General features: G+C 38.1%; 1 protein-coding gene across 1 annotated transcript in view; it reads left to right on the top strand.

Moving 5' to 3' along the window:
* The first annotated feature begins 3033 nt into the window (after nt 1-3033).
* Nucleotides 3034-13330, top strand: part of LOC109082621 (serine protease HTRA1B-like) — a 30684-nt gene continuing 20387 nt past the window's right edge. Inside the window, exons 1-3 of the mRNA XM_042735179.1 lie at nt 3034-3614; nt 11312-11444; nt 12365-12569. Of these exons, the coding sequence (XP_042591113.1) occupies nt 3185-3614; nt 11312-11444; nt 12365-12569 (768 nt within the window). The 5' untranslated portion in view covers nt 3034-3184. The remainder of the gene's footprint in view (nt 3615-11311; nt 11445-12364; nt 12570-13330) is intronic.

The raw sequence follows: 13330 nt of genomic DNA, 5'->3' as shown, positions 1-13330 counted from the left end.
CCTAGGATCAGTGAGCATAAGGAGATCCACTCCCCCAATGCCGAAGCAAATCCCTTCAGAGAGCTGCATGGGAGGAAAGCTTGGACCTGCTACTCTGTGACAAGCACATGTAAAAATTCTTCAAGTACTACATCTGAGCACAATGCTGAACACAAGTTAATGAGCTTGGATCAATGTTTGGCTTTTGGATATACTTTTTAATGTATGTTTAGTAGGTCAATTAATAAGCACCACAAAGTATGCACAGCATAGCAGACAATTTAGATTTGAATGTAACTCCAATTATCTCCACAATGAATCTCGCTATCTTATAGATTTATTATTTAAGCAGACTGATAAATTTAAAGCTTGATAATGGATAACTTAGATAACAAGTTAAATGTGCATCAATCTATTCTGATTTATACCACCATGCTCCAAAGAGCATAAAATGAACATTGAAATTAACAAACTGAATAAAACATGCGACAACTTGCATCAACCATAATGGAAAATACTCTGATAATACAGCTCATCCTTTCAGTTAAAAATTACTTTTATTGTAATTTAGCCTTTAAATGAAAACGAGCCGGTACTCCCGCCTCCCTTTTCAGATGAGTGCAGAGCTTCAAGAGCTCATGCTTGCGGGCATACCGGTGTTACGGTTTAACTGGTGGTGACCGTGTTACTGACCTCACATTGCTTCCAAATGCAATTTTTAAGTGCCACATTCCTGTTTATGATCATTCTGGTAGCATGTGAAGGCAGCACTGGTGAAAACAGGCAAAGACTATGGTAGCTTTAGCAACATTAGCCTTACAGAGAGCCAAGAAGCTCTTTTGGAAAACAAAATATGAGGTGTGATGCTTACTTTGTCTGGAGTCAGGACGTTTCTGCACGAAGCATTGATATCGATCCCTCTTTCAGAAAAATTCTTTGCACATCTCCAGTGCTGATCTGACCCTCCTTTGTGAGGCAGTCCGGCATAAATGGTAGCATAAACACATAGGACTTTTCTGTTTTTTTGTTTTTTTTTTTCTGGGACATTTCCTTCGAAAATGAAATTTAACCACCGTGTCCTCAGAGGTCTATGGAGGCTCCTATGTTTGTTGGTGCATCCCAACACAATAACACTTTTAATGGCTCTTTGGCGCTGACATTGTACCACCAGCAGCTACAGCAAGAAAACAGTAATGGCAGACCACTGGTTCTCACTCAGGGGTGTGTATTTCCTAATAGGGCAGAGAGTGGTACCCATTCCGGGACCCATGGTGGATCAGGCAGTTCAGGGGGCCATGGCAGAGCAGGGAGACTAGGGAGTCATGGCGGAGCAAGGAATTCAGGGGGCCATGGCAGAACAGTAAATTCAGGGGGCCATGGCAGAGCAGGCAGCTTGGGGAGCCATTGGAGGAGCAGGGAACTTGGGGAGCCATGGCGGAGCAGGCAGTTCAGGAGGCCATGGCGGAGCAGACAGTTCAGGAGTCCATTGCTGAACAGGGAGCTCAGGGCGCCGTGGCAGAACAGGCAGTCTCGGGAGCCATGGCGGAGCAGGCTCCGTGGCTTTGGCCTCGACCCTCGGGCCGGTTCCTCCAAAAAATTCCTTGGGGGAAATTAGGGGTCTACAGTCCAGGATGGATTTTGAAGGAGCAGGCACTGGAGGGCACTCTGGGCTGGATTTGGGGACTGGAGCCCTCTCTGGGCTGAATTAGGGGACTGGAGCCCTCTTTGGGCAAGACACGGGAACAGAAGCCCTCCTTGGGCTGGACAATGGAGCCCTCCTTGGGCTGGATTCGGGGGCCGGAGCACTCTTTGGGCTGGACACGAGAACAGGAGTCCTCCTTGGGCTGGACGCAGTAGCTGGAGCCCTCCTTGGGCTGGACATGGAAACAGAAGCCCTCTCTGGGCTAAACTTGGGAACTGGAGCCCTCTCTGGGCTTAACTCGGGAACTGGAGCATTCTCTGGGCTTAACATGGGAACAGGAGCCCTCCTTGAGCTGGACGCAGGAGCTGGAGCATTCCTTGGGCTGGACGCAGGAGCTGGAGCCCTTTCAGGAGTGGACTCAGGGACTGGAGCCGACACTGGAGTGGTTTCAGGGGCTGGAGCCAACACTGGAGTGGACTCAGGGGCTGGAGCCGACACTGGAGCGAACTCAGGGGCTGGAGCCGACACTGGAGCAGACTCATGGGCTCGAGCCGACAGTTGCTTCCTCCTTAGATTTCTCTTTTGGTTAGGAGTGAATGGCGTGGTCGGCGGATTTGACACTGGGGCAGTCAGCGGGCTTGACCATGGAGCGGCCAGCGGGCTTGAGAGTGCAGCAGCCTCGATTTCCAGAGACGGAGGGAATCCAGAACAAATATAGATTTATTTAACACAAAGGAACTCAGGAACACACACATAACACACGTATAGCAGGGGATAGTCAAACAATACCGGCCGCTAGACATGGAAAGATACAGGGCTTTAGTAATGGGACTAATCAAGGAAATAAACTTGAAACACCTGAAACAATTGATCATAAACAAACATGGGAGAAACTGGGGTATGGAGCATATGAGGGGAGGAAAACATTAGACACTGGAACACAGGACTGACATTACAATTTTATTTATTTATTTATTTAAGTCTAGTATGCTTTATATAATCAATCTGAAATCAGTCTGGGACAAGTCTCTTATTGCTTTTTTCCATTTTATTTTATTAAACTTACCTTAAGTTAAATATACTTTGAAGCAAATTTCCATCTTCTGTAGGCTCATTTATTTATGTATTCAATCATTTATTCATCTGGTTATTTATTTGCATAGTGTTTTATTATTATTATTATTATTATTATTATTATTAATAATAATAATAATAATTATTTTTTACATGTTATGTATTTCTCTCAACAGGTGTATGGGATTTGTTAGCACAATATTTAAACACATGCCTGAGGCGTGGCCTTCTTGTTTACCATTGCGCCCCGCCCCACCCACAAAGTTGACGTCATACACATCCATCCAATTGGCGTTGCTGTTTATACTCCCTAAGCTTTATAAAGTCTGTCACTGACGTGCAAGACAACGGGCATTTGACAGCACAATAAACTCTCTCAAGTTTACGACCATTATATTTTTATTTGTCCGGTTACGTATTCCTCAACTTACTTACTTGAAGAGTTTCTAACTTTACTTGAAAAGTTTGTTATTACAGATTAATATTAAAATGCATCTGTGGGTTTTCTGCGCCTCTGTTATTCTGGTGCCTCTGCTGTGCGATGCGCGGATCTCTAAGCGTTATGTGATCGGCTGTCCGGAGCGCTGCGATAAGAGTCTGTGTCCGCCCATACCGGCCGACTGTCTGGCCGGAGACATCCTGGACCAGTGCGACTGCTGCCCGGTGTGCGCGGCCGGCGAGGATGAGCCCTGCGGCGGTACAGGGAAGCTGGGAGACCCGGAGTGTGGAGAGGGTATGGAATGCGCCGTGTCTGAGGGGGTCGGAACAACAACTACCGTGAGGAGGAGAGGAAAGACCGGCGTGTGCGTGTGTAAGAGCCCCGATCCCGTCTGCGGCAGTGATGGGGTGTCCTACAGGAACATCTGCGAACTCAAAAGTGTCAGTAACCGGGCACAGAAACTCCAGCAGCCACCCATCAACAAAAACCATAGAAGATCCTTCATAAAAAAGTAAGACTATCTCTAAAAACCTCTTCACTCTACAAAAAAAAAAAAAAACAAAAATTCATGTTCTATTGCATCGCTGTCATATATATATATATATATATATATATATATATATATATATATATATATATATATATATATATATATATATATATATATATATATATATATTATTATTACTATTATTATTATTATTATTATTTCATGTTCTTCAAACCTGAATGGTTCTTTGGGAAACCTAAAATTCCAAACCTAGTAAGCTGCCTACAACATTTTAGAACATCATTATGTCACGACATAGTGAGCTTATAACTCCTAATTCGGACCCGAGCTTGGTCTCTCACTCCTAAAAACAGCTTCATTCTTGGGTTTATTTATGTTTTTTAAAAGAAAAGAAAAAAAGTTCTTCAAAAAAAAATACAAAATTAAGAGTTCTTCAAAAAATATTTGGACAATTCTAAAAGAACAAGACAATAAAAAGTTATTGTGTGTGTGTGTGTGTGTGTGTGTGTGTGTGTGTGTGCGCGCAATATATCACAATGGGTTATATTTGGTTTAATGATGCAGCAATTTAGTCTGCTGAAAAAGCAAAGCTATACAGTCAAAATGCCCAAGAGCAATTATTAAACCAAAACAAAATATCATATTTCACTCCAATAAGTACAATCTAACAATGTCTCACATACCCTGCTTCTTTTTATCCAAACATACCCTCTCTTATAATGCTTAAGTATTGTCTTTATGAGCTATCTGATCTCTTATAATATGCTAATAAATTTAAATAACACTGATGGTTGAGATTTCCTCTAATTAATTTGAAAATGGTTGAATTTTACATTCCCCTTATAAAAAAAATGCAAATGTTGGCAGAATGCTCAGGATCTGATATTGTGTGATTTAAACTGGCTCCTTCTCAAGACAGTAAACACAGAAGCTTATTAGATGTCGCTAGTTCGTCTGCAACCCCATTACTGGGATTTATGCTTGGCACTGGAAACAAACTGGAAAAAGGTGCAAAAACAAATCACAGCAGATAACCACATGCCTGCACCCTTCCCTGCAAGAGGAGTCAGCTGTAGTTCATCCAGATTCTCTTGGAATTGCAAGAGGAAAAGTAGATTCCAAAAAAGTTTGAGTTTCAAGGGAGACAGTGTGGTCTCCATAAATCCAGTGCATCAAAGGGTTCGGTCCCATCAGGAGGTGTTCATTAAATGAAATGAAGATATTTCTGTCACTAAATGTTTCAAAAAAGGCATTCTCCCCCATATTGTTATCCACAATCAAAGCAAAAATGAAACTAAACGCAGCATTTTAAACATCCAAAGTGTAGCCAACAACATAATACTATCATCTAAAACCATTTTAGTCAGTTTCTAAAGGCTCTGATGCATAAAATCCATTCTGAGCTTGTGAAAAGAGCCGTGTCAGTTTGAAATCAAGCAGAAAAAAATGGAAAATTAGATCTCTGACTGCACAATTGGACCAGCCTCTCTGAAATTTTAACTGGTCAATGGTTGAAACTAGTGTTTCAACAGACAGCACTAGGTTTTGAAATAGATCTACTAAATGTTTTTGTTCTTCTGAACACACTGAACAAACCTCATCCGAAGTGATTAATTAGATGTTACCAGGCCTTTATGTCATTGGGCATAATGATTTCCAAATCAAGCCTGGCGTTGTCTGCACAAATCCACGTAACCCGGCTTTCTGCGTATTTCCTTTGGCTCATTAAGTTATCACCTCACTTCTGTTCTGGTCACCGTTGTACTGGCCAAAAATAGCGCTTTACAGCTAGAGTGTTTGTGCACCCAAGCTCTGTTGAAAAGTTAATCTGAGATCTACAGCCAAAACTCTGTTTCCACTCAGTCAAAGCTATTACAGCAAGACATCTCAGTTCTCGAGGCTGGACATTATCTAAGAAACCTATTCTCTGAGGATCCAGATCTAGGTCAAATTTTACAGTCTTGGAGCTGTTTTTCCTGACCCACATTTTCAGAAGATCTTTAGGAGAAACATTTGGCCTTGTGGACTTTTCACACTGTCAGGGCTGTCCTTAGCTGATGCAGGGCATGGTGTGAGGTAGGGAGCGGGGCCCCATTTGGTCCGTTCGCGTTCTGGGGAGGAGGGGTGGTTTTGGGTGGATGTCCCCTCAGTCCATTCGTGATCGCGTTCCTTTCTCCCTCAGTCCGTTCACGATCACTACCCGGGTTGGGGGGGGGAGTATGGGAGACCCCTTGGTCCATTCACCGTGGGGCCCACTCAAGAGCAGGGCCCGATGCGACCGCATCATTTGCACCCCCTAAGGATGGCCCTGCACACTGTCACTAGATTATTTTGTTCATTAATAATGTACAGCAGTTTATTTTGGTTTGTTTTTTTCATACATCAAAATAATTATTTTGTTTGATATTATTCTGTGGTGGAAATCACATTACATTCTAAATATGTTTAGTATTAAAATAAATGAAGATGACATAGTAAAAATTTTTTTTTTTTAAAATCTATTGTCTTTATATAACAAAAGGAAAATGTCCCAGAAGGTTTTTTTAACAAAAAACAACTTCTGAGACATAAAAGTGCATGTCGTTTAAAAAACACCCTTATATGTTGTCAACGCCCCTGTGAGGAAAGGTCTAGGGGTCTTGCCCAGACACTTTTATTGTTGTACGCCCAAATGATCCATGAAGGGCATATGTGTGATATCATGTTTTGAAATTCCCCAAACTGAAAAAATAGGGCATTTGGCTTTAATTGCTCACAGACATCAGTTTATGAGTTAATTGGTGATTTATTGAGCAAGAGAATCAGTGGTGTAGATTTTCAATGGCTACAGATTTAACCTCAGAAATGACAGCATAAAGAGTGTCTGTCTCAAACATAAGCTGAAAAAGTAAGCGTGTTACTGTATGCTGCAGTGAAGCCAACACACACTCTCTTTGGTTTGCCCCAAGTGCTGAGTTTGCATCAGAAGAGGAAATGCATACCACAAGCCAATCTCAGACGGTGACAAGCAGAGTATAAGAACTGTAAGGAAAGTTTAAGAATATTATGTCGATACCACAGTTCTGAGTTCAGGCAAAATGCCACTGATGTGGAAAAATCATTCAGGAGGGCAGGTATGCTTTAGGCATGCGTTACCCCATTGACTGTGACTACTGAGCCAAAACTTTAAACTTATGGTTGCCAGATATCACATGACTAATGGATATAATTTTGATCACTTTACAGTAAATTGAATGCCACAAGTTTAAGACTCTTATTTATTTTGCCTTTATTGTGATAGGACAGTGTAGAGGAGACAGGAGGGACTGTGAAAGGTCCTCGAAATGGGATTCGAGCTTGTGACATGTGTAATACAACAGCGCTATATGTCCACACACAGCCCAAAAGGCTATCGTCATCGACCAAGTATAAGACTCTTACTGCGCTTTTGTTAATGGTTAGTGATTTGAACAATAAGTAAAGTTTGGCATTTGACTCATCCCACATGTTCATAATACAAACATAGAAGATACCTCAAATCACTTTTTGGGGAGAGGTGCACATTTCTAAATCATTGGATGGTTAAAGATTTGTGGATGATAAAATGAGAGATAAAAAAAAAAAAAAAAAAAAAAAAAATTAAATTAAATACAATACAATAAAAATAGTAATAAAATAATAAATGAGTAATAATTCCAAAGTGATTATTTGATACCTCTAGGCCTTATCATCCTGGTAGGCTCATATTTGCAACATATAAGATATATGCTTAAAAAAAGTTTCACTTACAATCATGTTTAACCTAGTCCTCTTGAAAGATGAAAAATCATGTGGCTACACTAATGCTACTGTTGGTAAGAAATTGTCTCTCTGTTTAAGTCAATAAGATGTGACCTACTAATAGCACACAAATGACATTACGTCACAACTGTCTCTAAGTCTATTTGCAAGCCTTCCTACTATAGATGGCATAGCCAGTGATGACACAATGTACTGTAGTTCACATGAGGCTAATATGATCTATTTGCATTACGACAGTTTTCCCATTCATAAAAAGAACTGGCCCAGATTTCACCTGGAATATCTGAATTTCCACATGATTCATAACCTTCTAGCTGCAATCCAAAACAATTTCAAACACTTTTTTTTTTTTTTTAGTCTGGTGGCCATGATATACTAATCCTAATATGACAAACAATACATAGTAACATAAATGAATTTATGTTTACTGCATTGCTGCATGACTTTTGTGCATCACTATACAGTGTCAAATTGCACTTTAGTGTCTTTATTGCAGTGCTGTCTTTATAACACATTGCTTTTAATAAGCGCTTTCAAACATTGAACCAGGTAAATTACCATAAAATTGCCAGACTTTTCTGGTAAATGTATCACATCTGTATCACATCAACAGCTTCAATCTTTTGATTGTTAAAAATTCACACATCAGCATCAAGATGTCAGTAAACTGTGATAAAACTGTGATTATTAAAGAGGCAAGATGCTGTACAGTAGTATACAAATATGTCTGCCTAGTGCACATTTACAATTAAAAAGCATTTGAGAATTTTATTGAATGCTGAAATGAATGCTACTTGCAGTAAAACACCAACAAATTGTATTCCTTTTCACAAAAACTATAATTTGATTATGGGGTAGATTATCAATTAATGAAAACATATTTTCATGTGGTTCCTTGCACAACATTCTGTTATGACCTCGAAACATATTTACCAAGGTGCATGATTTGTAAACGAATAAATTTGAACTTTTGCACTACATAACCAGCTCCATTATGTGACTTTTCTGACACAGTAAACTTGCTCAGTAGCGCACCTGGTACAGAGTTGTTATAAAAGAGCTCATCGACTTAAAAATCTAGCTACAATGGCATGGTTGCATCAGCAAATGCACTGTTATCTCACCTTTACATATCTCACTGTCAGTTATGTTACTTTTATGAGAAGGTATTGACATTTTGGTGCCACTGCTGCAATATGTACAACAATCAACATCATAAAACATGTCCAGATTTATGTGCATCTGCTTTGGTAAAACAGAAGATTTGGGAGATCAGGAGACATATTTGATCAAAAATAATGTAAAAACAGTAGCCTTCTATTATTGTAATGTCAAACAAGAGCGGTTTTCTATTTTAATATATTTCCAAATGTTATTTATTTCTGTGATGGCAAAAAACTTTTAACTTTCAGCAGCCATTACTCCAGTCTTCAGTGTCACAAAATACTTCGTAAATCATTCTAATATGCTGATTTGGTGGTTGGTTCTTTTAAATTGTAATACTTTATAATTTTACTGCTATATTCTGTATTTTTTATTAAATAAATGCAGCCTTGAAGAGCATAAGAGACTTTTGACCAGTAGTAGACCACCGTATTTTAAATCAACATGTGCCTTTCATCTTGTGTAATATCTAGAATTCAGAGATTCCCACTTTTAAATATGACTTTGCTTGGTCATTTACTGTAAGTGCTCAGAACAAATTATGATATTTCCAACTTAGCTAGGAGGGCACATCAGACATCCCATAACAACATAAAATACATGACAATTGTGAGCCAGTATTGCAAGGCATCATATGCACACTTTTGACTTGAGCATAATTATTGCAAAAAGGCTTTCAGATTCTAAGGTTATACGTCAATTTACCCAAATAGGGGCTCACTCGGTTTCTGAACAGAGCAAATCAGTCAAAAAAAAAAAACACTGGAATAAGGCTTTTTATGAAATGTTGTGAAAGCTGTGACATTTTCTTTTCAGTTTGTTAAAATTTCATTTGCATGGAGCAGATGTCCATGTGGCCATTTCCTGACCTTTCCACATGTCCCTGGAGTCTATAGAATCATTATTTGTACTTTTCACATAAAACATGACTCGTATGTGGGTTGCACAAATGTGTTAGATTTTGTGCCAGATATGACATAACAAATGAAATGTTCTCTCGTTTAAACGTGCTAAACCCTCTACAGATGTGCAGCCATATTATGAGGGAGGAAAAACAATTCCATTATCAAGATTCCAGAGTCATGATGGGATATGCTAGAGGCAATCAGTTATATAAGTCTATGTTTTTACCAGCCTGTTTCTACAATAGTAAAATGTAATTCCTTTTCACAACCAATTTTCAATTTAGAAACTTAGGATTTTTTCCCTTTCCCAGAGGTTGCCAAGTGACATTAAGAAAAGGCATTTCCCATGAATTTAGAATCTGATATTTTTTATTATAGCAAAACACAGCGGGTTGTAGATAATTTGTTATTTCCACACCCATGTTGTAGGTGGTATTTGGTTTTGCAATTGTGCAATTAGGCTTTACCCATCTGTGTTGCATTATGGTAATTGTTCTTTTTTACAACCCAAATACTCGAGCATTCACTATTGCAGCAAACCTCCCAGAACTGAAAAAAAGGCAATAAAGGTTTTGGTGTTTTGGGTCAAGGTGCTGTTTATCACTGGGGATTTCAAACAGTGGATGCATATAGCTGTACACAAACCCTTAGGGAAGAAACCAATAGCACGCTACCAAACATGGACAAGGGGGCAGTGCAGATGTACTTGCATGCAGATGTTGTGAAAGAAGGGTTATACAAGGTAAAAAAAAAATAAAAAAAAAAATTGTTACATGTGCAAAGTTATAAAAGGTTTTGACTTGGATCCAAGTTTTATAAGCACTTTCTGGCTAAGTATATATCATTTTCTAGACAAGTTGACCCCTGTTTCTCAAAAACTCACATTTGTCTCTTTCATATTGCTGTTTTATAAGCAAGATTATGTCTGCTGGTGAATAATTCTAATGAAAAACTTTCTCCAGAATAGCTGCTTTTTCCTGTTTGAGCAATCATGGAATTCTGTGGTCAGATATTTTTGTATAATGACACTAAAAACTTGCACTTGTCTCCTTGCAAGAAATTCCTACCTGTGCTAGTTTCATGTTTTCCATAGCACACTGATCTCTCATTACGATTAAATAATAAAGCAATTTCCAGTCAAATCAGTATTTCATGTCCATTTTAGGTAAATACTCTGCAAAATATCCTTTTAAATTGTGGTAAAAAAAAAAGAAAAAAGCTCTGGTTGCAAAAAAAATGACAGTAAAAAATACTACGCCAAGATTTTTGGTATTACGTGATGCTTGTATGTTCAATTGTTCATTAGGTAATATAATGTAATAATTAATAATTTAATGGTTAATAGTTATAATTATAAATCCTTATAAATCATAAAATTAATAATGCGCTGTTAATTTTTCACCAAATCAGTCTCAATTTGGAAAAATGTGTCTAAAAAAGGGATGACTTAACTGTTTATTAGGTGATGTTTTAAACTTTTTTCACTATGCGAGTTAATATTAAATAAATCTTTACATTTTAAGTCTTTTTACCTTATTTTGATGTTAGGAAGTAAATCAATTCTATATCATGCTCCTGTGAGGCCACTAGACACATATCATTTAGGAAAATAGTAGCAGACCCTGCTTTAAGAGACGAGGGTGGACTAAATAAATAAATAAGGAAGCTTGCTAACGTTAGCACTGAGGACTTCACTCAGTCTGACCCAATCCGTAATCCAGTTCTGGAATAAATAATGGTATACAATTAGAATTATCTGCACTCTTTAATTTGGTTTAATTTTATACAGTTTATTTCCTGTACCATATTGGTTTAATTTTACTCTTTGTTTGCCATGTGTTCTCCAGGCCACGAGGATAATCCAGATAGCCTCCGGCACAGATATAACTTCATTGCTGATGTGGTGGAGAAGATCGCTCCAGCTGTGGTTCACATTGAGCTGTTCCGCAAGTATGTATCCTGAATCACACACTCCATTAATCAGTAATCTCATGTCTCAGAGAGGACATCTTTATCAGTGGAAACTTTCCATTGCACAAAAATTTTTTAAAGGGTTTTTTAGATTATTAAAATGTTCCTCACAGAAGAAAATGAAAGGTTCCTTTAAGAACTGGTTCTTTGAGGAGCCGAAGATGGATCTTTTGGAACATTTATTTTTGAAAGTGAACTTGATCAGTTTTAATTTTGCTCTCATACTCTTTCACTGCCATCTGTAAGAGTCAGCAAAAACAGATATTTTGTCTGGTTTTGTCTTTTATTAGCCCTCTATCATCAATATGAATAAAATTACTTGGATTGCATCCATATTGGCCCTAAAACATCATTCTTATCAGCTAATAATTCCTCACTGATTTTTGGAGATGGTTTGGAGGTTGATCTATGATTAATTTATAAGGATGTTGTTCCAGGAACATGCTCCTCATGAATAAATCATGTTGTGTGTGTTTAAGTGTCAAGTGCTTCGTAACAATAATTTTTATGTCATCCACATTGTAGTATAACATTGTTATAAAGTAGGATTTGATGTTTTTTTCCCCACTTGAATATAGATTGAATAACTATCACAATATCTTCACCATTGCATAAGACACAGTTTGTGGAATGTTGAAAACAGCCAACCTCAGTTTTAAGCTGCTGAAATTGAGCAGTGCGGTAAAAAATCGGGAGGACAACCGTCATGTTTTCCACAAATCACTTGTCAGAGGAAGTTCCTCCTTGGTCTCAAATCTTGCTGGAAAATATAGTCAAATCAAGAATGTTGAGCAACCATCATTCTTTGTCGTTCCTCTGTGGAAAGTTGTCTTACGGTATTATGAGAAGGTTGCTCCTCAAGAGTAATCTTCAAGAAGTTCTTCACTTTTCTTTCTTAGAATGGTGTTCACCAAGCGGGAAGTGGCGGTGGCCAGCGGCTCTGGTTTTGTGGTGTCTGAAGATGGCCTGATTGTAACCAATGCCCACGTGGTAGCCAACAAACACCGGGTGAAGGTGGAGCTTAAGTCCGGGGCCACCTATGAAGCCAAAATCAAAGACGTAGATGAGAAAGCAGACATCGCTCTCATCAAGATAGACGTTCCGGTAAGTACCTGTCCATACCTGTCCGTATAGTATGTCACACTCGAACGAAGACTTAGTTTGTTCCAAAATCTAGTGAGAACCCTGCATAGGTAAGATTTTAGGGCATCATACTGTACCTTCTTTTATCCAAATTCTAGGGCAGCATTAGATGCATCCTTTACGGAGTTACCAAACTCATAATACATAGCAACAAGCTCAGTGGAAAAATCCATCCTAGATGATGGATGAATCAAGAAAAATGTAAATTCAATAAATAACATTTAATACTAAAAATGTAACTAAAAACAGTTAAATCTATTACAAACAATTGACCGTTTTACCAATTTTTTGTGTGTGTGCAATGAATTTAATGCTTATAAGAGTATCATATATTTAGCTTAGCAACAAGCTAATGCAAAACTCCATTGAAATTAATTACCATGCACTTTGTGAAGACACTTTACACATATATAAAATATATACAAAATTTTAAAACTACACCTACAAAAAAATGAAAAAATAATAATCATCAACAATTTTTTATTATTCTTTATTTAAATGTTTTTATTTAATTCATGAAAGTACTGTAAATCGAATCGTTATATATTTCTTCCATAACTGTACAATAATATCATATTTTGTATATGTGACTTAGGTAGTTGTGTTGTAAATAAATAAAAAAAAAATCATTAATTTACAAATTTACAATTACTACAGATGCTGCATCTATTTTGTCTGCCATATTTTCTCACTGACATGCCCTCAACTCGGAAACTCTGGGC

Source organism: Cyprinus carpio, chromosome B12 (assembly GCF_018340385.1).
Source record: "Cyprinus carpio isolate SPL01 chromosome B12, ASM1834038v1, whole genome shotgun sequence".
NCBI classification, from domain to species: Eukaryota; Metazoa; Chordata; class Actinopteri; order Cypriniformes; family Cyprinidae; genus Cyprinus; species Cyprinus carpio.
Note: the sequence above shows the minus strand (reverse complement) of the source record. Positions and strands in the feature narration are given on the sequence as shown.